Raw genomic sequence first — 27,138 nt, forward strand, 5'->3', positions numbered from 1 at the left:
ACGCACCACTCATCTAGTGCGCCACTACTATATTTTTTTTGCAAAACTACTAATGGCGCACCACCAGCTGGTGTGCCATTAGTAACCAGGGTTACTAATAGTGCATTCGTAGGTGGTGCGCCATTACTATATATATATATATATATATATATATATATATTTGCAAAACTACTAATGGCGCACCACCAGCTGGTGCGCCATTAGTAACCGGGGTTACTAATGGTGCATTTGTAGGTGGTGCGCCATTAGTAACCTGGATCCAGCTAGATATTTTGGACACCCACCTACCACACTCACTTTCCCTACTTTCATTCTCTCCACCTCCTCCAAGCTTGTCTCGGGTGCCTCCTCCCCCGCTCCACCGCCGCCGACGCCCCCCGCACCCTCCCCTGCTCCACCGCCGCCGAGCACCCATCGCACCCTTCCCCGCTCCATCGCCGCTGATGACCCCCCGCACCCTCCCCGGCCAGCTCCACCGCCGCCGCCGACCCCCCGCACCCTCCCCCGCTTCACCGCCGCCGCCGACCCCCCGCACCCTCCCTCGCTCCACCGCCGCCGATGACCCCCCGCACCCTCCCCGACCCGCTCCACTGCCGCCACCGACCGCCCGCACCCTCCCCTGCTTCACCGCCGCCGCCGACCCCCCGCACCCTCCCCCGCTCCACCACCGCCGACGACCCCCCGCACCCTCCCCGACCCGCTCCACCGCCGTCGATCCCCCGCACCCTCCCCCGCTTCACCGCCGCCGCCGACCCCCCGCACCCTCCCCGGCCCGCTCCATCGCCGCCGCCGACCCCCCGCACCCTCCCCCACTCCACCGCCGCCGCCGACCCCCCGCACCCTCCCCCGCTCCATCGTCGCCGCCGACCCCCCGTACCCTCCCCCGCTCCACCGCCGAGCACCCACCGCACCCTCCCCCACTCCACCACCGCCGCCGACCCCCCGCACCCTCCCCGGCCCGCTCCACCGCCGCCGACGACCCTCCGCACCCTCCCCGCTCCACCGCCGCCGCCGACCCCCCGCACCCTCCCCCGCTCCACCGCCGCTGCCGACCCCCCGCACCCTCCCCCGCTCCCCCGCCGCCGCCGACCCCCCGCACCCTCCCCTACCCGCTCCACCACCGCCGACGACCCCCTGCACCCTCCCTCGCTCCACCGCTGTCGCCGACCCCCCGCGCCCTCCCCCGCTCCACAGCCGCCGCCGACCCCCCGCACCCTCCCCCGCTCCACCGCCGCCGCCGACCCCCCGCACCCTTCCCTGTCTCCTCTCTCGGTTCCCCCGAATGGAATCGGTCGAGCGCACCACCCACCCCCTCCCTCCCCCCCGAGCGCCATTGCTACCAAAAAAAATATTACTAATGGCGCACCTTTTTGGGATGCGCCATTGCTATCCAAAAAAAGATTACTAATGACGCACCTCTCTGAGATACGTCATTGCTATATAAAAGAAGATTACTAATGGTGCACTGCATGGAGATGCGTCATTGCTATAAAAAAAATCTAATGACGCACCCCCGAGGGGTGCACCATTGCTAACCCGTTCTACTGCTTGTGTGGTTGGACGCGTGCGTTCCATCCATCGTCCTCATTTCCCCACCCCACCCCACCCCACCCCACCTGTATGCCGAATCACCAAAAAGTAGTGCTGGGAGTGCAAGGAGGCAGCGCGGAGGCCAGGCCACCGTCGCGTGGCGTCCCACCACCACCCTCCTTATCGGATCCCGCTGCGCGCAGATCCGCGAGCCCCGGCAATGGCTTCCACACCGGCGGACGGAGCAGGCGAGCCGGTCGAGGCCAAGGGCAAGGGGAAGGAGGAGGGGGAGAAGAAGAAGGCGGGAGGAGGGGTGCTGGGGAGGATGTGGCGCGGGATCTTCGGCGGCCGCGAGGACTACGAGAAGCGCCTGCAGTACCTGTCCAAGGAGGAGGCTGCCGTGCACGCGTGGACGCGCCGCCGGACCCAGTTCTCCCGCCGCGCCGTCAGCAGTTTCGTCCTCTTCCCCCTCCTCCGGCTCCGGCTCCAGCGACAAGGGGGACGGCGCGCTGACCTTCCGTAGGCCATCCAGCGGATGCAGGAGTACTGGGCCTCCGTCGGATGCAGGAGTACTGGGCCTCCGTCGGATGCAGGAGTACTGGGCCTCCGTCGGATGCAGGAGTACTGGGCCTCCGTCGGATGCGCCGTCATGCAGTGCAGCAACACCAAATCACCACCCTTTTCCTCTCTTCTACTCCTACTTGTATCCGCCAGCTATGTAGATTCACCAGCAGCAGCATCAATCAATGGCTGATAGATATAATGACGGTTCTTGATTTTCCCAATCAATCCATCGAGCAGGTCGGCGCCGGGACGATGAACCCCCTCACCTTCATCCGGGTGCTGGGCCGCGAGCCGTGGAACGTCGCGTGAGTGACCCGACCCTGCATCTTATCCATTCAAGTTCAGTGCCCATCTGCAAATGAAACACAATTCAGACAACCGAGTTAATACTGAATATACTAAATTTATTTGGTCACTTTTCCAGCCGGTGCAGCTCGCTAGGATGCTCAGGCGATAGGTTTGTTCTTTCCATTAGTTCGATTGATTCAGGTTTGTCTCGGATGGTTTGGGTTCAAGGCATCTTTGATGCTATTGTACGGTGGCATGTATGTGATTTACTTCTTTTGTTTGTTCTCTCGACCCTGTCACTCTCCGTTGGATTTTGGGAGTTTGCCCTGCTATCCATCTGTGTGATGCAGTCCTCCTTTCCATGTCCTTTTGTTCTTTTTATTGTGTTTTTTGGTCTTGCTTACAATTTGTTGGTCATGCTTAACATACTCTTGCCTGTAGTTAGACATTTGTAGCTGAAAGAGAAGTATATTATGCAATACAGAGGAACTCTATGAATTACTCTTTGCCTGGTAACCTTTTTCTATATTTACATTTGTTTCAGGTCCTATTGGAGTTTATCTACTGCAAATGTTCTGCTGCGATTTAGCTCGGAGCGCTGCCTCGAGTGCTTAGTTTCGTCTTGCCGAGGTTTCATTTTCCTCTTCCAACCTTATTTTCTTGTGCTTGTATTATATTCAGTCTTTTAATCAATTCTAACTGCGTGTGTTCCGTGCGTTGTGTTCTTTCTTACCTGTTGTTGCTCTCTCCCTTCTCCTTTTCACTCATTTCTTTGATTTAACGACATAATATCTCATCTTTGTTCGTGTAGATTCATTTTTGTATCTACCTATGAGGCGGTTGATGAAAATCCAAGATACTGCAGTGGCAGATTAATATATGTGTAACAAATTATGCTTGATAATCTGCCCAAAATTTTCATGACATTTAGTCTCGGTCCTTGATTATTTTCTTTCGAAGGAGGGTTCCAGGAGTACTGGGCCTCCGTCGGATGCAGGAGTACTGGGCCTCCGTCGGATGCGCCGTCATGCAGTGCAGCAACACCAAATCACCACCCTTTTCCTCTCTTCTACTCCTACTTGTATCCGCCAGCTATGTAGATTCACCAGCAGCAGCATCAATCAATGGCTGATAGATATAATGACGGTTCTTGATTTTCCCAATCAATCCATCGAGCAGGTCGGCGCCGGGACGATGAACCCCCTCACCTTCATCCGGGTGCTGGGCCGCGAGCCGTGGAACGTCGCGTGAGTGACCCGACCCTGCATCTTATCCATTCAAGTTCAGTGCCCATCTGCAAATGAAACACAATTCAGACAACCGAGTTAATACTGAATATACTAAATTTATTTGGTCACTTTTCCAGCCGGTGCAGCTCGCTAGGATGCTCAGGCGATAGGTTTGTTCTTTCCATTAGTTCGATTGATTCAGGTTTGTCTCGGATGGTTTGGGTTCAAGGCATCTTTGATGCTATTGTACGGTGGCATGTATGTGATTTACTTCTTTTGTTTGTTCTCTCGACCCTGTCACTCTCCGTTGGATTTTGGGAGTTTGCCCTGCTATCCATCTGTGTGATGCAGTCCTCCTTTCCATGTCCTTTTGTTCTTTTTATTGTGTTTTTTGGTCTTGCTTACAATTTGTTGGTCATGCTTAACATACTCTTGCCTGTAGTTAGACATTTGTAGCTGAAAGAGAAGTATATTATGCAATACAGAGGAACTCTATGAATTACTCTTTGCCTGGTAACCTTTTTCTATATTTACATTTGTTTCAGGTCCTATTGGAGTTTATCTACTGCAAATGTTCTGCTGCGATTTAGCTCGGAGCGCTGCCTCGAGTGCTTAGTTTCGTCTTGCCGAGGTTTCATTTTCCTCTTCCAACCTTATTTTCTTGTGCTTGTATTATATTCAGTCTTTTAATCAATTCTAACTGCGTGTGTTCCGTGCGTTGTGTTCTTTCTTACCTGTTGTTGCTCTCTCCCTTCTCCTTTTCACTCATTTCTTTGATTTAACGACATAATATCTCATCTTTGTTCGTGTAGATTCATTTTTGTATCTACCTATGAGGCGGTTGATGAAAATCCAAGATACTGCAGTGGCAGATTAATATATGTGTAACAAATTATGCTTGATAATCTGCCCAAAATTTTCATGACATTTAGTCTCGGTCCTTGATTATTTTCTTTCGAAGGAGGGTTCCAGGAGTACTGGGCCTCCGTCGGATGCAGGAGTACTGGGCCTCCGTCGGATGCGCCGTCATGCAGTGCAGCAACACCAAATCACCACCCTTTTCCTCTCTTCTACTCCTACTTGTATCCGCCAGCTATGTAGATTCACCAGCAGCAGCATCAATCAATGGCTGATAGATATAATGACGGTTCTTGATTTTCCCAATCAATCCATCGAGCAGGTCGGCGCCGGGACGATGAACCCCCTCACCTTCATCCGGGTGCTGGGCCGCGAGCCGTGGAACGTCGCGTGAGTGACCCGACCCTGCATCTTATCCATTCAAGTTCAGTGCCCATCTGCAAATGAAACACAATTCAGACAACCGAGTTAATACTGAATATACTAAATTTATTTGGTCACTTTTCCAGCCGGTGCAGCTCGCTAGGATGCTCAGGCGATAGGTTTGTTCTTTCCATTAGTTCGATTGATTCAGGTTTGTCTCGGATGGTTTGGGTTCAAGGCATCTTTGATGCTATTGTACGGTGGCATGTATGTGATTTACTTCTTTTGTTTGTTCTCTCGACCCTGTCACTCTCCGTTGGATTTTGGGAGTTTGCCCTGCTATCCATCTGTGTGATGCAGTCCTCCTTTCCATGTCCTTTTGTTCTTTTTATTGTGTTTTTTGGTCTTGCTTACAATTTGTTGGTCATGCTTAACATACTCTTGCCTGTAGTTAGACATTTGTAGCTGAAAGAGAAGTATATTATGCAATACAGAGGAACTCTATGAATTACTCTTTGCCTGGTAACCTTTTTCTATATTTACATTTGTTTCAGGTCCTATTGGAGTTTATCTACTGCAAATGTTCTGCTGCGATTTAGCTCGGAGCGCTGCCTCGAGTGCTTAGTTTCGTCTTGCCGAGGTTTCATTTTCCTCTTCCAACCTTATTTTCTTGTGCTTGTATTATATTCAGTCTTTTAATCAATTCTAACTGCGTGTGTTCCGTGCGTTGTGTTCTTTCTTACCTGTTGTTGCTCTCTCCCTTCTCCTTTTCACTCATTTCTTTGATTTAACGACATAATATCTCATCTTTGTTCGTGTAGATTCATTTTTGTATCTACCTATGAGGCGGTTGATGAAAATCCAAGATACTGCAGTGGCAGATTAATATATGTGTAACAAATTATGCTTGATAATCTGCCCAAAATTTTCATGACATTTAGTCTCGGTCCTTGATTATTTTCTTTCGAAGGAGGGTTCCAGGAGTACTGGGCCTCCGTCGGATGCAGGAGTACTGGGCCTCCGTCGGATGCGCCGTCATGCAGTGCAGCAACACCAAATCACCACCCTTTTCCTCTCTTCTACTCCTACTTGTATCCGCCAGCTATGTAGATTCACCAGCAGCAGCATCAATCAATGGCTGATAGATATAATGACGGTTCTTGATTTTCCCAATCAATCCATCGAGCAGGTCGGCGCCGGGACGATGAACCCCCTCACCTTCATCCGGGTGCTGGGCCGCGAGCCGTGGAACGTCGCGTGAGTGACCCGACCCTGCATCTTATCCATTCAAGTTCAGTGCCCATCTGCAAATGAAACACAATTCAGACAACCGAGTTAATACTGAATATACTAAATTTATTTGGTCACTTTTCCAGCCGGTGCAGCTCGCTAGGATGCTCAGGCGATAGGTTTGTTCTTTCCATTAGTTCGATTGATTCAGGTTTGTCTCGGATGGTTTGGGTTCAAGGCATCTTTGATGCTATTGTACGGTGGCATGTATGTGATTTACTTCTTTTGTTTGTTCTCTCGACCCTGTCACTCTCCGTTGGATTTTGGGAGTTTGCCCTGCTATCCATCTGTGTGATGCAGTCCTCCTTTCCATGTCCTTTTGTTCTTTTTATTGTGTTTTTTGGTCTTGCTTACAATTTGTTGGTCATGCTTAACATACTCTTGCCTGTAGTTAGACATTTGTAGCTGAAAGAGAAGTATATTATGCAATACAGAGGAACTCTATGAATTACTCTTTGCCTGGTAACCTTTTTCTATATTTACATTTGTTTCAGGTCCTATTGGAGTTTATCTACTGCAAATGTTCTGCTGCGATTTAGCTCGGAGCGCTGCCTCGAGTGCTTAGTTTCGTCTTGCCGAGGTTTCATTTTCCTCTTCCAACCTTATTTTCTTGTGCTTGTATTATATTCAGTCTTTTAATCAATTCTAACTGCGTGTGTTCCGTGCGTTGTGTTCTTTCTTACCTGTTGTTGCTCTCTCCCTTCTCCTTTTCACTCATTTCTTTGATTTAACGACATAATATCTCATCTTTGTTCGTGTAGATTCATTTTTGTATCTACCTATGAGGCGGTTGATGAAAATCCAAGATACTGCAGTGGCAGATTAATATATGTGTAACAAATTATGCTTGATAATCTGCCCAAAATTTTCATGACATTTAGTCTCGGTCCTTGATTATTTTCTTTCGAAGGAGGGTTCCAGGAGTACTGGGCCTCCGTCGGATGCAGGAGTACTGGGCCTCCGTCGGATGCGCCGTCATGCAGTGCAGCAACACCAAATCACCACCCTTTTCCTCTCTTCTACTCCTACTTGTATCCGCCAGCTATGTAGATTCACCAGCAGCAGCATCAATCAATGGCTGATAGATATAATGACGGTTCTTGATTTTCCCAATCAATCCATCGAGCAGGTCGGCGCCGGGACGATGAACCCCCTCACCTTCATCCGGGTGCTGGGCCGCGAGCCGTGGAACGTCGCGTGAGTGACCCGACCCTGCATCTTATCCATTCAAGTTCAGTGCCCATCTGCAAATGAAACACAATTCAGACAACCGAGTTAATACTGAATATACTAAATTTATTTGGTCACTTTTCCAGCCGGTGCAGCTCGCTAGGATGCTCAGGCGATAGGTTTGTTCTTTCCATTAGTTCGATTGATTCAGGTTTGTCTCGGATGGTTTGGGTTCAAGGCATCTTTGATGCTATTGTACGGTGGCATGTATGTGATTTACTTCTTTTGTTTGTTCTCTCGACCCTGTCACTCTCCGTTGGATTTTGGGAGTTTGCCCTGCTATCCATCTGTGTGATGCAGTCCTCCTTTCCATGTCCTTTTGTTCTTTTTATTGTGTTTTTTGGTCTTGCTTACAATTTGTTGGTCATGCTTAACATACTCTTGCCTGTAGTTAGACATTTGTAGCTGAAAGAGAAGTATATTATGCAATACAGAGGAACTCTATGAATTACTCTTTGCCTGGTAACCTTTTTCTATATTTACATTTGTTTCAGGTCCTATTGGAGTTTATCTACTGCAAATGTTCTGCTGCGATTTAGCTCGGAGCGCTGCCTCGAGTGCTTAGTTTCGTCTTGCCGAGGTTTCATTTTCCTCTTCCAACCTTATTTTCTTGTGCTTGTATTATATTCAGTCTTTTAATCAATTCTAACTGCGTGTGTTCCGTGCGTTGTGTTCTTTCTTACCTGTTGTTGCTCTCTCCCTTCTCCTTTTCACTCATTTCTTTGATTTAACGACATAATATCTCATCTTTGTTCGTGTAGATTCATTTTTGTATCTACCTATGAGGCGGTTGATGAAAATCCAAGATACTGCAGTGGCAGATTAATATATGTGTAACAAATTATGCTTGATAATCTGCCCAAAATTTTCATGACATTTAGTCTCGGTCCTTGATTATTTTCTTTCGAAGGAGGGTTCCAGGAGTACTGGGCCTCCGTCGGATGCAGGAGTACTGGGCCTCCGTCGGATGCGCCGTCATGCAGTGCAGCAACACCAAATCACCACCCTTTTCCTCTCTTCTACTCCTACTTGTATCCGCCAGCTATGTAGATTCACCAGCAGCAGCATCAATCAATGGCTGATAGATATAATGACGGTTCTTGATTTTCCCAATCAATCCATCGAGCAGGTCGGCGCCGGGACGATGAACCCCCTCACCTTCATCCGGGTGCTGGGCCGCGAGCCGTGGAACGTCGCGTGAGTGACCCGACCCTGCATCTTATCCATTCAAGTTCAGTGCCCATCTGCAAATGAAACACAATTCAGACAACCGAGTTAATACTGAATATACTAAATTTATTTGGTCACTTTTCCAGCCGGTGCAGCTCGCTAGGATGCTCAGGCGATAGGTTTGTTCTTTCCATTAGTTCGATTGATTCAGGTTTGTCTCGGATGGTTTGGGTTCAAGGCATCTTTGATGCTATTGTACGGTGGCATGTATGTGATTTACTTCTTTTGTTTGTTCTCTCGACCCTGTCACTCTCCGTTGGATTTTGGGAGTTTGCCCTGCTATCCATCTGTGTGATGCAGTCCTCCTTTCCATGTCCTTTTGTTCTTTTTATTGTGTTTTTTGGTCTTGCTTACAATTTGTTGGTCATGCTTAACATACTCTTGCCTGTAGTTAGACATTTGTAGCTGAAAGAGAAGTATATTATGCAATACAGAGGAACTCTATGAATTACTCTTTGCCTGGTAACCTTTTTCTATATTTACATTTGTTTCAGGTCCTATTGGAGTTTATCTACTGCAAATGTTCTGCTGCGATTTAGCTCGGAGCGCTGCCTCGAGTGCTTAGTTTCGTCTTGCCGAGGTTTCATTTTCCTCTTCCAACCTTATTTTCTTGTGCTTGTATTATATTCAGTCTTTTAATCAATTCTAACTGCGTGTGTTCCGTGCGTTGTGTTCTTTCTTACCTGTTGTTGCTCTCTCCCTTCTCCTTTTCACTCATTTCTTTGATTTAACGACATAATATCTCATCTTTGTTCGTGTAGATTCATTTTTGTATCTACCTATGAGGCGGTTGATGAAAATCCAAGATACTGCAGTGGCAGATTAATATATGTGTAACAAATTATGCTTGATAATCTGCCCAAAATTTTCATGACATTTAGTCTCGGTCCTTGATTATTTTCTTTCGAAGGAGGGTTCCAGGAGTACTGGGCCTCCGTCGGATGCAGGAGTACTGGGCCTCCGTCGGATGCGCCGTCATGCAGTGCAGCAACACCAAATCACCACCCTTTTCCTCTCTTCTACTCCTACTTGTATCCGCCAGCTATGTAGATTCACCAGCAGCAGCATCAATCAATGGCTGATAGATATAATGACGGTTCTTGATTTTCCCAATCAATCCATCGAGCAGGTCGGCGCCGGGACGATGAACCCCCTCACCTTCATCCGGGTGCTGGGCCGCGAGCCGTGGAACGTCGCGTGAGTGACCCGACCCTGCATCTTATCCATTCAAGTTCAGTGCCCATCTGCAAATGAAACACAATTCAGACAACCGAGTTAATACTGAATATACTAAATTTATTTGGTCACTTTTCCAGCCGGTGCAGCTCGCTAGGATGCTCAGGCGATAGGTTTGTTCTTTCCATTAGTTCGATTGATTCAGGTTTGTCTCGGATGGTTTGGGTTCAAGGCATCTTTGATGCTATTGTACGGTGGCATGTATGTGATTTACTTCTTTTGTTTGTTCTCTCGACCCTGTCACTCTCCGTTGGATTTTGGGAGTTTGCCCTGCTATCCATCTGTGTGATGCAGTCCTCCTTTCCATGTCCTTTTGTTCTTTTTATTGTGTTTTTTGGTCTTGCTTACAATTTGTTGGTCATGCTTAACATACTCTTGCCTGTAGTTAGACATTTGTAGCTGAAAGAGAAGTATATTATGCAATACAGAGGAACTCTATGAATTACTCTTTGCCTGGTAACCTTTTTCTATATTTACATTTGTTTCAGGTCCTATTGGAGTTTATCTACTGCAAATGTTCTGCTGCGATTTAGCTCGGAGCGCTGCCTCGAGTGCTTAGTTTCGTCTTGCCGAGGTTTCATTTTCCTCTTCCAACCTTATTTTCTTGTGCTTGTATTATATTCAGTCTTTTAATCAATTCTAACTGCGTGTGTTCCGTGCGTTGTGTTCTTTCTTACCTGTTGTTGCTCTCTCCCTTCTCCTTTTCACTCATTTCTTTGATTTAACGACATAATATCTCATCTTTGTTCGTGTAGATTCATTTTTGTATCTACCTATGAGGCGGTTGATGAAAATCCAAGATACTGCAGTGGCAGATTAATATATGTGTAACAAATTATGCTTGATAATCTGCCCAAAATTTTCATGACATTTAGTCTCGGTCCTTGATTATTTTCTTTCGAAGGAGGGTTCCAGGAGTACTGGGCCTCCGTCGGATGCAGGAGTACTGGGCCTCCGTCGGATGCGCCGTCATGCAGTGCAGCAACACCAAATCACCACCCTTTTCCTCTCTTCTACTCCTACTTGTATCCGCCAGCTATGTAGATTCACCAGCAGCAGCATCAATCAATGGCTGATAGATATAATGACGGTTCTTAATTTTCCCAATCAATCCATCGAGCAGGTCGGCGCCGGGACGATGAACCCCCTCACCTTCATCCGGGTGCTGGGCCGCGAGCCGTGGAACGTCGCGTGAGTGACCCGACCCTGCATCTTATCCATTCAAGTTCAGTGCCCATCTGCAAATGAAACACAATTCAGACAACCGAGTTAATACTGAATATACTAAATTTATTTGGTCACTTTTCCAGCCGGTGCAGCTCGCTAGGATGCTCAGGCGATAGGTTTGTTCTTTCCATTAGTTCGATTGATTCAGGTTTGTCTCGGATGGTTTGGGTTCAAGGCATCTTTGATGCTATTGTACGGTGGCATGTATGTGATTTACTTCTTTTGTTTGTTCTCTCGACCCTGTCACTCTCCGTTGGATTTTGGGAGTTTGCCCTGCTATCCATCTGTGTGATGCAGTCCTCCTTTCCATGTCCTTTTGTTCTTTTTATTGTGTTTTTTGGTCTTGCTTACAATTTGTTGGTCATGCTTAACATACTCTTGCCTGTAGTTAGACATTTGTAGCTGAAAGAGAAGTATATTATGCAATACAGAGGAACTCTATGAATTACTCTTTGCCTGGTAACCTTTTTCTATATTTACATTTGTTTCAGGTCCTATTGGAGTTTATCTACTGCAAATGTTCTGCTGCGATTTAGCTCGGAGCGCTGCCTCGAGTGCTTAGTTTCGTCTTGCCGAGGTTTCATTTTCCTCTTCCAACCTTATTTTCTTGTGCTTGTATTATATTCAGTCTTTTAATCAATTCTAACTGCGTGTGTTCCGTGCGTTGTGTTCTTTCTTACCTGTTGTTGCTCTCTCCCTTCTCCTTTTCACTCATTTCTTTGATTTAACGACATAATATCTCATCTTTGTTCGTGTAGATTCATTTTTGTATCTACCTATGAGGCGGTTGATGAAAATCCAAGATACTGCAGTGGCAGATTAATATATGTGTAACAAATTATGCTTGATAATCTGCCCAAAATTTTCATGACATTTAGTCTCGGTCCTTGATTATTTTCTTTCGAAGGAGGGTTCCAGTGTTTGAAATTTATGGATTTAATCCTTTTGGATCTCTACAGGTGCTGAGAATCCAACGTGAGCAGCTGCTTTTGGATTTCTACAATGACCATAGGTGTTTGAAGAGAAGATACGAGTGATAGTGGGCCTGGTGATGAGGGCATCAAGACAAAGAGATTAATGCACAATTCTGTTCTTGATAGGTTGTACAAATTTCAAGGTACTATTATTTCCTTTTATGTTTAAATGGCGTTGTGAGCACAATTATTTGGAAGTTCTGCGATTCCCCCAGAATCAGCATTCTGTGATAATCTTTATATGACTTCTGGATCTATGTCGATCCGTGCAGATGTGAGAAAGAAGAGAAGAGGAAGAGTCTCGAGCATCTCTCTCTCTAACACAATCATGTATGTCCTGCACGTGGTCCCAACACCTCTCCTCCTGCCTTGCCGCCGTCCATCCCTGCATCTCTTCCTCAGCCTCTCGGACAGCACCGAGCTGCGGCCACCCCGTGCTCGAGAGGAGGGGACAAGCAGCCGCATGGTAGGAGCAGCCGCAACAGCCATCGATGCTGCCTCATCAACCGCGCCTCACGCCACCATCCGTCCACCAGGTGAACAGGAGAGGCGGAGGATGAGACAGCCATCTCGGGTCTTGGGTCCGCCGGATCTTGATCCTGCCTCTACATGGCCTATCGTCCGCCTCTTCTTTCATCTTGCGTGGCTGCTCTGCTCGACGTCTTTCTTCCTCGTCATAGGTGCTCAATAGGAGAAGCACGAGCAGCCGAGCGTTCTCCTGGTTTATTCCCTTCTTACTGATTTACCCCCCAAGCTGCAGCGTCAGCCGCCGCAAAAATGGACCCCAAAGTGTCCTCGTCCTTGTCCAATAGGTGCATTCTCACTTCAGTACGAGTAGAGTAGGAAGAACGAGACAAAGACGATGAACTTGTGAATGGAACCAAGACCAACACTCAACCGCGTGCTGATCTCTGGTGCGTGTGTATAGGTGTCCAAAGTGTGTGGTTCTTTGTCAGAAAGGCAAAATTGTAATTTCTTTCTTTCTTTCTAATTTGTACTGCATGCGTTGGTATGATTTGTACCGTTTCGTGCGATCTGTTCCTGCTTATCTTGATTTTCTTTAACCTGTACCATGTAATAATGTGCTATAAGTATCTATTAAGTTAATTTTAAATCAGTTGTGATCTATTCCTACTTATCTCAGCTTGCTATCACTTTTTGCGCCATGGGCGCAACGGGTCATCTAGTACTAAGTAATAGGAGTAGATGCTTCCAGTTCAGATAATGCATTTGCCCCCATTTCTGACCTGCTAACATGACGCTCCCTGTTGAATTGAATGAAGCTATGTGGAGCCGAGCGTGAGGCCCGACGACAGCCGCTACGGCGACAACCCCAACAGGCTCCAGCGCCACACCCAGTTCAAGGTTAGTTGCCAACATTGTCCTGTTCCACCACCATCTTTTTTTTTTTTGCTTTCTGAGGCTCGAACCAATTACTGACTGCTGACCATGCCTTAGTAAAGTGCAGTTTATCAGTTTTAGCACAACTTAATAAATTGTAGTTTTATAGTAAAGTGCAGCTTAGTAAAGTGTATGAGACAGAAATCATGAATTCTAAGTTTTGCCAGAGTGTTTGATCTACTAAATTTATCTTAGTAAAGTGCAATTTATCAGTTTTAGTACATCTTAATAAATTGCAGTTTTATAGTAAAGTGCAGCTTAGTAAAGTGTACGAGACAGAAATCATGAATTCTAAGTTTCGTCACAGTGTTTGATCTACTGAATTTATCTTAATAAAGTGCAGTTCATGAACTCCCTCGATATTCTTACCTAATGACTTCACAAACCATTAAGTAAATACAAGTATACAATAATGGTATACTGAAGATGGTATTCTAAGTGGACATTGCAGCTGAAAAAGAATCATGTATATATGGCAGACTGTTAATTTATTTCCTTAAACAGATCCCCACTGCCAAATGGCTATCAAATTATCTCTGACTACTTTCTATAGCTGAGCAATTGTTACAGTTTCTGTTGTAGATTCAGTACAGAGAGGCGCCGTGTCTTCCCCAGGCTTGCTGTAAAAATGTAAGCTCCTTTGCAGTATTAGTCTCCATAGACAAATTTCTTTTGCGTGTACTATGTGTCTTCATTTGCCTTCTTTTTCAAGTTATTTTTTCTGTTTACAGAAACAGGACTTAAAGCAAACTAGAATAAAAAAAGTAATTTGTATTTATAGGCAAGTCACACCATGAGAATGAACACCTTCAAGCTTCATGGTTATCAATTATTCTTGTAGCAGCTGAAACAGATGTTACAGTTTTGCGGCAAGTTGGCATTTGAGTACTTGGAAAATATGATTTAGGTGTGAAATAAGTTAAACTTTGAGTGCAAATAAATATCAGCTGCAGTGAAACATATGATTTGTGATGCTGAATGCTCACATGTTTGATTTAACTAATGAAGATTCATTTGCAAAATGCCTCAATGTCCAAGCCAACAGTCTGCTAAAGGAAAAGAAGGTTCTTTTGTAATCGTTGATGTAATGTTGAAAATATCTTGAAAATCTGTCCAGGGCTTTTGTAATCGTCGATGTAACTAAAACTGATTTTCACCTACAATGTGAAATCTTATGGTGGTGTAATGCCAAGACAAATTCATCTGAGAAATCAAGTTGGTGTGTTTTCTTGGCAAATGAGAAATGTAACTTCAATGCGTGATGCATTTGAAAATAGTTGTGCACATGCATACAACTCTGTTATTTTTTTATGTGGCTAAAGCCTAACCATATCTTGACAAAAAATGCAGTACTACATTTGGTTTATACTTTTGTTATTCCATTTGATTTTATATGATTCCGTAGCGTAGCACGGGCATCTTACTAGTGAAGATAAAACATGTTAGTTTGCAACACAAAGTAGGAATCATTTAGGTGGGGCACACAGCAGGAATTTGGTGGGTGGTGCCGTCAGACAGACTTCCAGATGGCAGCACACAGATAGAGCGTGCGTTACTTTTTGCATTATTTTTTCCCTATCATGGTAGGTAGAGACGTAGACACTAAACATGCGCCATCAGTTTGGAGAAAAAAAATGCGTAAAAGAGACTTCATCTTCATCACCTTCCAGTCCGGATTGATAATGTTTCTGGTGTAGGATGCCTGACCTTCTAATTTCTAATACTAACTTATCATATACTGTATACACTCTGCAGATCTTAGTTCGCTTGTGGGCATTGCAAGGAATACTGAAAGAATCTCATTCGCTTTTCGCGATGTTTCATGGACCCATTCGAACTTTACTTGACAGACAACCAAGTGCTGAATTTGCCCGTGGTCACCTCCACACATCACAGTGTTGAATTCTTCCGAGTCTCGTTTTACTGCTATCTAAAATGTTAGCATTTTTTTCACACAGTGCTTGAGCAGATAGCAAGCACTGCATAGTCTATGATGCCAAAATTAGTGTTCCATTTTTTAGTAGATATGGACATGAAGGCATTTGTTTTAGTGTCAAATATTACTTACTAATGCCCGCAAAGTATCGTTGTGTATTATATTTGCTATGGAGCTATGTATGTATGGATGCTATGGAACTATATGTATATATGGATGCTATGGAATTTTGGATGTATGGATGCTATGGAAATATGATATATGGATCATGAAATTTGTTATGCAACTTTGCATATATGTTATGTGTTGCGGATCAATAAAACTATTGGGCACATATTATGTATTATATATTTGATATATATGTTATGTGCTGTTGAATTTGTGGTTTGAAACAAAACATATATATGCCAGAATACCAGATACTAATGAAGCACCATGGGCTATACTAATGACGCACTGCCTGGTGCACCATTAATATATATGTCGTGGGAGGCATACCAATGGAGCACCATGGGCTATACTAATGGAGCACTGCCTGGTGCGCCATTAGTATATATGCCCTGGGAGGCATACTAATGGAGCACCATGGGCTATACTAATGGCGCACTGCCTGGTGCGCCATTAATATATATGCCCTGTGAGGCATACTAATGGAGCACCATGGGCTATACTAATGACGCACTGCCTGGTGCGCCATTAGTATACCAGGTACTAATGGCGCACCTGTGGTGCGCCATTAGTAAAAAATTCTAATGGCGTGATGCTAGTGGCGCACCTGTAGTGCGTCATTAGTAGCCAAAACAGGTGCGCCACTACCAGGCCTTTTTCTAGTAATGAACATGTAAGTAGAGGGTAGGGATAGGAAGATCAAACGCAAAGGTTGACATGGCGTTTTTTGGCGTCGCTCCGATAGGTGGTGCTATCGTACGTCCACGTTGATGTAGACTTCAAGCCATGAAGGGTAACAGCCATGCGAGTCCACGGAGGGCTCAACGCATGAAGGGTCCACGGAGAAGCAACATTGTCTATTCCATCACGTCTTACGTCCACGAAGGACTAGCCTCACTCAGGGTAGATCTTCATGAAGTAGGTGATCTCCTTGACCTTACAAACATCTTTGTTCAACTCCACAACACGAAGTAGGAGGATAAGATCATTAGTTCAATGACACATATATTGTTATTAATTACCAAACCCGACTTAGGAGAAGTTGTGCTTTCACCGTCCCATCCATCTGTAACAAGTATGAAGACAAGACAACACCCACGTCGTCGGGGAGCGTGGCTAGAGTGTTGTCGTGTAACGCCCAAGATGCGATCCTATCCTTCTTTTGGCACAAGGGCCTCGACGGGATAGAAGCACTGTTGGAAATATGCCCTAGAGTCAATAATAAATTAGTTATTATTATATTTCTTTGTTCATGATAATCGTTTATTAACCATGCTATAATTGTATTGATTGGAAACACAAATACATGTATGGATACATAGATAAAACACTGTCCCTAGTAAGCCTCTAGTTGACTAGATCGTTGATCAAAGATGGTCAAGGTTTCCTGACCATAGACAAGTGTTGTCACTTTATAACGAGATCACATCATTAGGAGAATCATGTGATGGACAAGACCCAAACTATAACGTAGCATGTGATCGTGTCATTTTATTGCTATTGTTTTCTGTGTGTCAAGCATTTATTCCTATGACCATGAGATCATATAACTCACTCGCACCGGAGGAAAGGTGCTCTACATGTATCTCCGAAGGTGTCCGTTGAGTTAGTATGGATAAAGACTGGGATTTGTCACTCCGTGTGACGAAGAGGTATCTCGGGGCCCACTCAGTGATACAACATCACACACAATCCTTGAAAGTAATGTGACTAAGTGTAATTCATAGGATCTTGTATTACGAAACGAGTAAAGAGACTTGCCGATAACGAGATGAAATAGGTATGCGGATACCGACGATCAAATATCGGGCAAGTAACATACCGAAGGACAAAGAGAATGACATACGGGATTATATGAATCCTTGACACTGAGGTTCAACCGATAATATCTTCGTAAAATATGTAGGATCCAATATGGGCATCCAGGTCCCGCTATTGGATATTGACCGAGGAGTGTCTCGGGTCATGTCTACATAGTTCTCGAACCCGCAGGGTCTGCACACTTAAGGTTCGGTGACGTTTTAGTTTAGTTGAGTTATATGTGTTGGTGACCGAAGGTTGTTCGGAGTCCCGAATGAGATCACGGACGTAACGAGGGTTTCCGGAATGGTCCGGAAATGAATATTGATATATAGGAAGTTGGTGTTTGGATTCCGGAAGGTTTTCGGGCATTGCCGACAGTGTACTGGGAGTGACGAATGGGTTCCGAGGCCCACTGGATGGGCCCACCACGCCCCAAGGGGTCCACATGGGTTTATTGGATGCGCAGTAAGGTATAATGGGCTGAGAAAGTCATCCAAGGAAAGCTTATGAGGAAAAAGTGGAAAATCCAAAAGAGGTGGGAAAATAAGGAAGGAGTCCTAATCCAAGTGGGATTGGAGAAGGACTTTTCCCTTCCCACTTCGGCTGACCCAAGGAGGGCCTCTTTGGCCGGTTCCCTAGGGCTTTGCCCCACCCCTTGGCTCCTCCTATATATACTAGAGGTTTAGGGCTGTTTGAGACACAACTTTTGCCACGTGCAACTCAAACCTACACCTCATAATTCTTCCTCTAGATTAGATTTCTGCGGAGCTCGGGCGGAGCCCTGCAGGAATAGATCATCACCAACACCGTCGCGCCGTCACGCTGCCGGAGAACTCATCTACTTCTCCGTCTCTCTTGGTGGATCAAGAAGGCCGAGATCGTCATCGAGCTTTATGTGTGCTGAACGCGGGGGTGCCGTCCGTTCGGCGCTAGATCGGAACGGATCGTGGGACGAATCGCGAGACGGATCGTGGGACAGTTCGAGGGACGGATCGTGAAGAAGTACCACTACATCAACCACGTTTATTAACGCTTCCGCTTAGCGATCTACAAGGGTATGTGGATCCGATCTCCCTCTCATAGATGAACATCACCATGATAGGTGTTCGTGTGCGTAGGAAAGTTTTTGTTTCCCATGCAACGTTCCCCAACAAGCACACCTCATTGTTTTGCAAGAATGGATATAATTACTAGTACATGTATAGAAGAGATGAATATATGGAATTGGCTTACACTCGCCACTAGCTACAGCATGAACAACACAATATAACAATATATTCAATCACCAAGTAGAAGAGGATGGTACGACTACGAATGAAAAAAATGATAAAAGAACGACGTCCATGATTGCTATCCCAGGCTACCGGTGATGAGAACACGACTACCTTCTATATTATCACAATCATTGCATCTGCGTATTTATTTGAGGTGATTTGTGATAAACCTCATGCAATAATTTATTTATGTTATCCAGAACAAAAATACTTCACATGTTTTTATCTTATGCCTAAATGCAGAATGGCCGAACACTTGTATGAACCACGTGTGATGACAAGGGAAGAGGAAATGGTTGGATACTATTTAAGAGGTCCTTTCATGTAAAAGGAAATAATTAGTTGTTGCTCAAGAAGTTCTCTCACGTCACTTTTAGCCCAAGAGAAGATAGAGTCCAAGTCTTTCACGTTCTGGACTCAGATTCGGACTGCACAGACATACATGTACCAAAACGCCTTCAACTTTTTCATCCGGACTCTGAACTGCGTGATTCTTTTTGTTCTTGAAAGTAGATTTTATTGGCTTTCGGGCCCAATTGAAATCACCATCAAATAGTTTCGGAGCGTGGAGATATAGACCAAACAAAATGACTTTGCACCAGAATACGAGTCAATCAACAAATTCAAAGGTGTTGCACCACCTCCACTTGGGCCCATAGGCCTTGTACGACCTAGGTTAGTTTTAGGCTGCCTTGGGATGCCCTCCCACCTCCTTGTCCGTCACCCCTTGCTCCTATATAAGTATATCAACCTAGTAGTTGTTTGCTTGGGATTTGTTTAGTTAAAAGTTAGCCATTGCAACTTCGTGTACTTCGTTTGTGTCCAACGACCAGACTAAGACCGCTTTTGGATCCCCACCCTTATCAATACTTCATATATATTCGCAATATTCAGATTGTAATATCATATTCTTGCATGTTCTTCGATTGCTTGCAGGAATAGACCTTCGTGGTCAGGTTGATTGTGCTCCGGCGTGGTGAATAACCTCTTGTAGTTGGTTTAGCGATCGCTAAGGCGCAATGTCGTGCACGTTTGTAGTTGGATCGTCAAAGTCAAAATCCACCAAATCGATATTTATCCCCACTCTCATTAAAAGATCGGGCAACGCCTATATCAAGTGGTGTCAGTTTTCAGGTTGCTCGGTGAGAATTTCCAGTTATCCCTAGATTAAATTTATTTTCCTTACCTATTACCCAAGAAAAAACCAGAAAAAGAGTTAGATCTAGTCATCCTTTGTCCAAGCCAGTCTGAGCGTTTGCAATTTCCTTTTTCGTGCTTGCATAGTTGAATTATCGGTTGCATCGTCGTGTCAAGTTGCTGGTCTCAGCGTCTAGTCTTTTAGAGTTTCGAGTTTTGTTCACAAGTTGTCATGTCGCCGCCTTACTATCTTCATCACTACTGCCGTAAACCACCACCACGCCGCCGTCATCCCTTTCGTTGTCGCCCACCACCATCCATCTATATTCACCACGTGCTCCATTTTTTCATTGTCATTATCATACTTGAGGTCATTCGCATCTGTGTTTGATCCAATCTGCATCTTAATTGGTTGTTCGAGAGAAGAGGAAAAAAAGTGAGAGAAAAAAAAAGAGAGAAAAAATGTGTGAGAAAACTAGAGAGAAAAAAGTAAAAAAGTGAGAGAAAAAAAAGAGAGAAGAGAAAAAAAATACAAATTTTGGATCTATCTAGTATCAATCCCGTATGTGAATTCGCATTGAAAACTCTTTTGTGCACTGTTCAGTAAAACAGGTGTATCTTCCTCATACGACGTACGTTTTGGATCCACGAGTACTCAAATTCAAGCTATCGACGAGCCGCATCTGAATAGTTGATCAGACTTTTTCATTATTGTCACCTCCAAATCGGCTTCTAAATAGGATGTTTTGCCCTCCGAACGTTAGGAACACAGTGTGTCAATATTTTTCACGTCCGTTCACGAATATTTTGAGTCCTCATACGATCTCGAAATTGAGTGATTCTTTTTGCAATCGAAATCTTGAGTCAGTAGCATTCTTGAGAAAAATATCAAAATTTTACATCATATTTTCAAGAGGGAAGTTCTAGAGATAGTTTTGGTTTTTCTTGGTTGGGGATCTTTTATCATCACTATTATCTTCCTATCCAGAGCTACTTGATATCATCCATTGCTTCTATTTGTGCATTGAAGTGACTCCGTTAGTGTTCTAGGCTCGCGTCTCTAGTACGGTCTAGCCTATGACCAACACAGTATCGTCGTTGAGCGTTTATTCAATATTGCATCTCTGACTTGATTATTGCTAATCTTTTGCTATCATATATTATAAGCCTTCTCAGCTCCACATACATCTACATCGTGTGTTCAACGCCACCTGGCAATCGCTATATCCAAGATTTGAGAGTTGTGACTACACCGGTTGCTGATCACCACCTGTTGCTGGGTAAGAACTGGTAAGAATTTGAGATTGGCTTGACGGATTTGTGACACACCACAACCACCACCACCACTAGTTCCGAGTAGTTCATAGGAACAATATTTTTAGATTTTGTTTTTTTCTACTAGTCATGACAAGATCCAGAGTTATCAATCCATGGGCTTCTTCGATTGTGGGAGACGTGCCACCAAACAACCGTTACGAGAGGTGCATAGAGATCCAAATGCGCATGATCAAGTTAATGTTTCTATACCACCATTTATTGGTCGTTCTAGAACTGCTTTATATATTGAATGGGAATTTTAAATAAATGATATATTTGCTTCCCATAATTTTGCTGAACATAAGAAAGTTAAGGTCGCGGTTGGTTCTTTCACCGGTTACACTTCAGTTTGGTGGAGCGAATATTGCCGGTCACCCTGATTATAGACCTACTACTTGGTATGATTTGAAACTTTCCATGAGACACGCATTCGTTCCTATTTATTACACTCATGGCATGATTAAAAAGCTACAACATTTAAAACAAGGTAGTGACACCGTAACAAAATATTATGATGATTTACAAACAACCTTGTTGCATTCCTCATTAGAAGAAAGTGAAGAATATTTTATGGATAGATTTTGGGGAGGGTTAAACCATGATATTCAGGAGATACTAATTCATGAAAAGTGTTATCCTATGGATCGTTTGTTTCATCTTGCTTGCAAAACTGAATAGGAAATAAAACGACATATTGCCGACAAGGAGAACGAGCGCAAGGTGTTATTCCAAGAGTTGATATGGTTGTTCCTTCAACTACTGGGCGTACGATGACAACCACATCAATTGTTGTGAGGGATACATCACCTTCACCATGTGACATGTTACCATCGAGAGTGCCTACATCATCTGAGTTGATCATAAGAGGTAATGAAAAAGGTACCTATCTTCCACCTCCACATGAGTACGATGAATGCCTTGTCAATTGCAATGTACCTTGTGATGAGCCACCTATTACTTTGATCACACCACCTATTTTAGAGAACTACGTTGATGATTTGACTTTGTCATGTGCTCAAACAACTACAATATCAACAATTTTGAGTGCACCCATTGAATTAAATATTGTTGAGAAAGAACCATGTGAAAAAGGGAATAAATCAAATTTGGATCAAATATGTTTGAAAATAATTGTGCCAATGTTTAATCATTTTTATATGACCTCCAATCTTGGTGAATCATTCTATGTCAAATGACATGTTGCATGTTTGCTTAGTTCAGCCTGTTGTAGCATGTACATTTGAAACTATTCAATTTTATTCACCAATGTTGGGATGGTATAGTGATGAGCATTGTCAACCTTTTGATATAAATAAGAGCTTCACTTATATGGGCAAACTGAGTTGCAATATTTTCATGCTTTCTACTTCTTGTGATAATATTTTGGCTTTATATTTTATAACATATGAAAGTTACTCATGTATACATGTGTCATATGTGCAAAAACCAAGGGAAGTAAAAATGGATGACATATACATATACAACATATACACCTTGTCTCTTTTGTTAGCCAAATTTCAGATTAAGCAGCGCCGAGGACGGCTTTATTTTCAAAAAGGGGAGGATGATGAGGACACGACAACCTTCTATATTATCACAATCATTGCATATGTGTATTTTTATTTGCGGTGATTTCTGATAAAACTCATGCAATAATTTATTTATGTTATCTGGGAAAAAATACTTCACCTGTTTTTATTTTATGCCTAAATGCTAAATGGCCGAACACTTGTATGAATCACGTGTGATGACAAGGGAAGAGGAAATGGTTGGATTCTATTCAAGAGGTCCTCTCATGTCAAAGGAAATAATTAGTTGATGTTCAAGAAGTTCTCTCACGTCACTTTTAGCCCAAGAGAAGATAGAGTCCACTTTCACGTTCTGGACTCAGATTCAGACTGCACAGACATACCTGTACCAAAACGCCTTCAGAGTTTTCACCCGGACTCCGAATTGCATGATTCTTTTTGGGCTGCAAAGTAGATTTTACTGGCTTCCAGTCCCAATTGGAATCACCTTCAAATTCGTATGGAGCGTGGAGATATCGACCAAACAAAATAACATTGCACCAGAATCCGAGTCAAACAACAAGTCCAAAGGTGTTGCACCACCTCCACTTGGGCCCATAGGCCTTGTACGACCTAGGGTTAGTTTTAGGCTGCCTTGGGATGTCCTCCCACCTCCTTGGCTGCCACCCCTTGCTCCTATATAAGTATATCAACCTAGTAGCTTTTTTGCTTGGAATTTGTTTAGTTAAAAGTTAGCCATTGCAACTTCGTGTACTTCGTTTGTGTCCAACGACCAGACTAAGACCGCTTTTGGATCCCCACCCTTATCAATACTTCATATATATTCGCAATATTCAGATTGCAATATCATATTCTTGCTAGTTCTTTGATTGCTTGCAGGAATAGACTTTCGTGGTCAGGTTGATCGTGCTTCGGCGTGGTCAATAACCTCTTGGAGTTGATTTAGCGATTGCTAAGGCGCAACGTCGTGCACGTTTTAGTCGAATCGTCAAAGTCAAAATCCACCAAATTGATATTTATCCTCACTCTCATCAAAAGATCGGGCAACGACTATATTAACCGGCATGGAACCCATCCTAGATCGATGAAGTAGTAGTAGTAGTAGAAGAAGAAGAAGAAGAAGAACAAATAGGACAATCATTGCGCTAACATCATAGTTTCGCTTTACCTATACCTGTAAGTGCTGTTGTAGTAATATGTGAGCCACATGGACTCGAGAATCTCATTTCCAAATGTATCAAGACTAGCAAAGCTTAATGGGTGAGATATGGTTAAATGATGAGGCCGCAACAAGCACTAAGCGTTTTATTTGAGTGACTAACTTACGAGTACCAGAACAAAAGGGATGGTGGATCGATGCATAAACAGACATGAGCTAACATGATCACAAAGTGACCCTGAACACCTACTTATGTCAAACATAACCCCACCATGTCCTCTCTTGGATAAAGAACTCACGAGAAGAGATAGTCAAGATTACACACACAATTGGCATATTTTAATTAAGTTTACTTCAGATTTGTTATGACCAGGTGTTAAACAAAGTTTCCAAGTTGCGACATAACCACGGGCATGGCTTTCCGAAAGATTTAACCCTGCGAAGGTTCTCGGACTATTCCATCAGAAACAACCACAAGCTGCGTTAGAAACCTCGACCATGGAAAATTCGTGATATCCTCGGATTCCTAGTGGAAAATCACATCCCAAAGTATCCTCAGAATCCCTCGCACAAGACATTCAATAAGGGTAAAACAAATCCAGCAAGACCGCTCGACGTGTCGACGAACCCGATAGGAGCCGCTTATCTCGTTCTCAGGACACGACCATATAAGCTAGTGTATGTTGGCCTAATAGAAATCACCCATGTTGCCCCGGGGTGGCCCGCACAATGCACTATTTTGGACCAACAATCATGAGGAGCACTAGCCCGGGGGTTTATTAAATATCCACAAGGTCTGGAAAGTCCCTATGTATTTTTATTGGTTATTAGGCAAATGTGATACCAATGTTGGGCCTTGCCAGACGAGTTTTATCCCAAAACAAAAACCAAGGGGGTCCCCATAACAACCCCAAGCATGTTAGGGGCGCGCAATATGGAACATAACACCGGTACACAAGTAACTAGGGAGGCAAATATGGAACAAAACACTTTAGCTAGAAGGCCAAGCCTTCCACCTTTTACCAAGTATATATAGGTGCATTAAATTAATAGCAATAATATGGTATAACAAGGAATCCATGTTTGCACATGGAAGCATTTTCACCTGCAACTAGCAACGCTATAAGAAGGCTGAGCAAGCGGTAACATAGCCAAACGGTGGTTTGCAGGGTTGTGGAGGGGTTAGAGGCTTTTCATGGCAATGTTGGGAGGCTGGCATTTAAGTGGTAGGCTGCGAGACATAGTGATAGAAACGATACAACTAGCATGCAATGATAGTAATGGTATCTAGGGAAATTATCACCTAGCATGCGATCCTGCTTGGAAGAAGAACGAATCTGTGAAGCAGACGGACCAACATAGTCGACCGAATCCTCACACTCCGATGCAGTTTGGAACTCTATCGAGAAGAAACAAACCAGAAACAAACAATCAACACATGATAGACACCACAACATATGCATTACATGATGCGCAAGCAATTATGATGCATGTCCATCTAATTATGTAAGGCATGACAATCAGAACAATCAAATAGTACACATTAAGTGATGCTCACTATGCAACGAGTTGCATATTGACGGAACTCCACATTTGGGTTAATTAATTAACTCCCATTTAGGTACACGACAATATTAAATGTTGTTAAACATAACAAGACATGAAGCAGGAACAACTACATATTTAGGCAAGTTTAAATGAGGCCGGCACAACGAATAACAATTCCGAAAAATCACCATATATAATTTTCAAATTTGATACTGTTCTTTCCTATTCACCATTTTATTGTTGATAAAGAGCAAAATAAAATATACCATGTGATTCTACACATTTTTCTAGTAAAGTTACATACATAAAATATTTTAATCGGAGCTAAGGTTATTTAGGTATGCAACTAACCGTTTTAACATGGCATTTAAATGTTTTTGGCATGGATGTTGATGATATATTCGAGCATTATGAATTTTTGATGAAAATATTAGCAAAAATAAGATATGAAGCATCTATCACCATGGCGGAAAGAAGGGGGCCACGACGGAAACAACGAAAATCGTGTCACGGCAACATTCCCATGATCCGACAGCGCATTGAGATGCCGGTGCAAAAGAACAAGTGTAGGATGTGCGGACATTCAAGAGATGGTGGGGCGATCCCGAGCACCGGGTTCTCACATGTCGACGGCATGGAAAACGAGGAACGTGCATGACTCAGTTTGGACAAGGCGTAAACATGAGCATGCCATCATTCGTTCATGGTCGGTCAACTCGATGGTTATACCTTGAAGCGTGCGGTTGAGCCAGACCGGGTTCGATGCATCATAGCGAAAGTAGTGGTACATGTTTCAAGGAAGTACTTGGTGAATCCGATGTCCTTGAGGGTCATAGTGGAAGTAGATGTTCTTGTGTCGTAGTCGTTCGGGTCTTGGGGTGGTTGTAGTCGTACACGCTGGTGAAGAACTTGACGTATCCTAGGGTCATCAGGTAGTTGTTCTCAGAGCTCTCGGGAGGCTGTTGTTAGCATCAGGAGATGGTGAAGCCATGGATGCGCACGTAGCATGGCTAGGGTGCTGAGGAGGTGCAGCGCCATGCACCAACAACAAATAGCAGCGACGACAGCGGCTTTAGCAGGGCCCTGCAAAGGAGCGAATGGAGGCGGGCTCAGCAACGGGTGAGCCATGAGGAAGACGACAGGAGGAACATCGATGGTCACAACGATGGCTCCTGGCCAAAGCATGGCCACAGGGTTGTGTGGGAGAAAGACGGCTCGCCGGCGTCAACAGATGGCGCGATTGTCGGGGTCGAGCCGAAGGAGATAGCCATTGGTGGAGGATCCGGGCGAGGGGAATCCGTTCCTGGTGTTGGAGGCCTTGAGCGGTGCTCCCTGCGACGGTCGCTCCCTAGTGATGAGGACATTAACACCATTGTTACACCCACAACCCCAGCTTGTATACATACTAGACTAGTTACTAGAGCTCATGCATGCCAATTAAATTACCAGGTACTTTCTTTTCTTGGGAATACTTCTAATGTTCATGAAACATGATGCTGCCTAAGTTAGACACTTTTGTTGTGCTCATGAATGAAGGACCTAGCATGGACAAGAAGGATATCCGTTGGAGCGGGATCAAGCATGGAGAAGAAGGTGCACGCGCGGGAGAGAACAGCGGAGCTTCCACTGGTGATTTTCGCACTCTAAAGCCACCATAAGGAGAGCATGAAGGCTTTGGACGAATATTCAAGACGCCACTTTATAAATTTCGTCCATAGGCTATTATAGGTGTTGCGCCACCTTATTTTTTGGCCAGGCCCATGTATTTTCGAAATACCATAATATAGGCTATTTTTAGAGTCCGTATGTGTGGGGAAACCGAGTTTAGGGCTGTTTTCGGACCCCTG

At 44.3% G+C, this 27,138-nt stretch overlaps 2 protein-coding genes and 1 long non-coding RNA gene across 55 annotated transcripts; all 3 read left to right on the top strand.

The window, feature by feature from the left end:
• The first annotated feature begins 1,750 nt into the window (after positions 1 to 1,750).
• LOC123406293 (uncharacterized protein At2g24330-like) lies at positions 1,751 to 2,309 on the top strand. The gene has a single exon (XM_045099785.1). The coding sequence runs from the start codon at positions 1,751 to 1,753 to the stop codon at positions 2,051 to 2,053; it is 303 nt and encodes a 100-aa protein (XP_044955720.1). The 3' UTR covers positions 2,054 to 2,309.
• On the top strand, positions 2,092 to 3,281 carry LOC123406291. Of its 4 annotated transcripts, none has more exons than XM_045099784.1 (4): positions 2,092 to 2,399; positions 2,519 to 2,583; positions 2,927 to 3,012; positions 3,194 to 3,281. In XM_045099784.1, exons 1-3 carry the CDS (start codon positions 2,092 to 2,094, stop codon positions 2,995 to 2,997), a joined length of 444 nt encoding a protein of 147 aa, XP_044955719.1. In that variant the 3' UTR covers positions 2,998 to 3,012; positions 3,194 to 3,281. The 4 variants fall into 4 exon arrangements, with proteins under 4 accessions (XP_044955719.1, XP_044955717.1, XP_044955718.1 ...); XM_045099782.1 differs by having other exon boundaries at positions 2,519 to 2,551; XM_045099783.1 differs by having other exon boundaries at positions 2,927 to 3,281.
• Positions 3,282 to 3,364: 83 nt separating this feature from the next.
• Positions 3,365 to 15,517, top strand: LOC123406294. Of its 50 annotated transcripts, none has more exons than XR_006612073.1 (16): positions 3,365 to 3,629; positions 3,749 to 4,859; positions 4,979 to 6,089; positions 6,209 to 7,319; positions 7,439 to 7,932; positions 8,114 to 8,549; positions 8,669 to 9,779; positions 9,899 to 9,931; positions 10,307 to 10,392; positions 10,574 to 11,009; positions 11,129 to 11,622; positions 12,005 to 12,162; positions 12,292 to 12,933; positions 13,303 to 13,384; positions 13,991 to 14,050; positions 15,176 to 15,517. It is a non-coding gene; the product is annotated as an uncharacterized LOC123406294 (long non-coding RNA). The 50 variants fall into 50 exon arrangements; XR_006612072.1 differs by having other exon boundaries at positions 8,669 to 8,701; positions 9,077 to 9,162; positions 9,344 to 9,779; positions 9,899 to 11,009; XR_006612071.1 differs by having other exon boundaries at positions 6,209 to 6,241; positions 6,617 to 6,702; positions 6,884 to 7,319; positions 9,899 to 11,009.
• The last annotated feature ends 11,621 nt before the right edge of the window (positions 15,518 to 27,138 follow it).

This window comes from Hordeum vulgare, chromosome 6H (assembly GCF_904849725.1).
Source record: "Hordeum vulgare subsp. vulgare chromosome 6H, MorexV3_pseudomolecules_assembly, whole genome shotgun sequence".
In the NCBI taxonomy this organism is placed as follows: Eukaryota; Viridiplantae; Streptophyta; class Magnoliopsida; order Poales; family Poaceae; genus Hordeum; species Hordeum vulgare.

Coding starts and splice junctions, on each gene's coding strand:
- LOC123406293 (XM_045099785.1), top strand. CDS start 1,751: ATGGCTTCCACACCGGCGGACGGAGCAGGCGAGCCGGTCGAGGCCAAG.
- LOC123406291 (XM_045099781.1), top strand. CDS start 2,092: ATGCAGGAGTACTGGGCCTCCGTCGGATGCAGGAGTACTGGGCCTCCG. Junction 2,400..2,518: donor CGCGAGCCGTGGAACGTCGC/GTGAGTGACCCG, acceptor TCACTTTTCCAG/CCGGTGCAGCTCGCTAGGAT.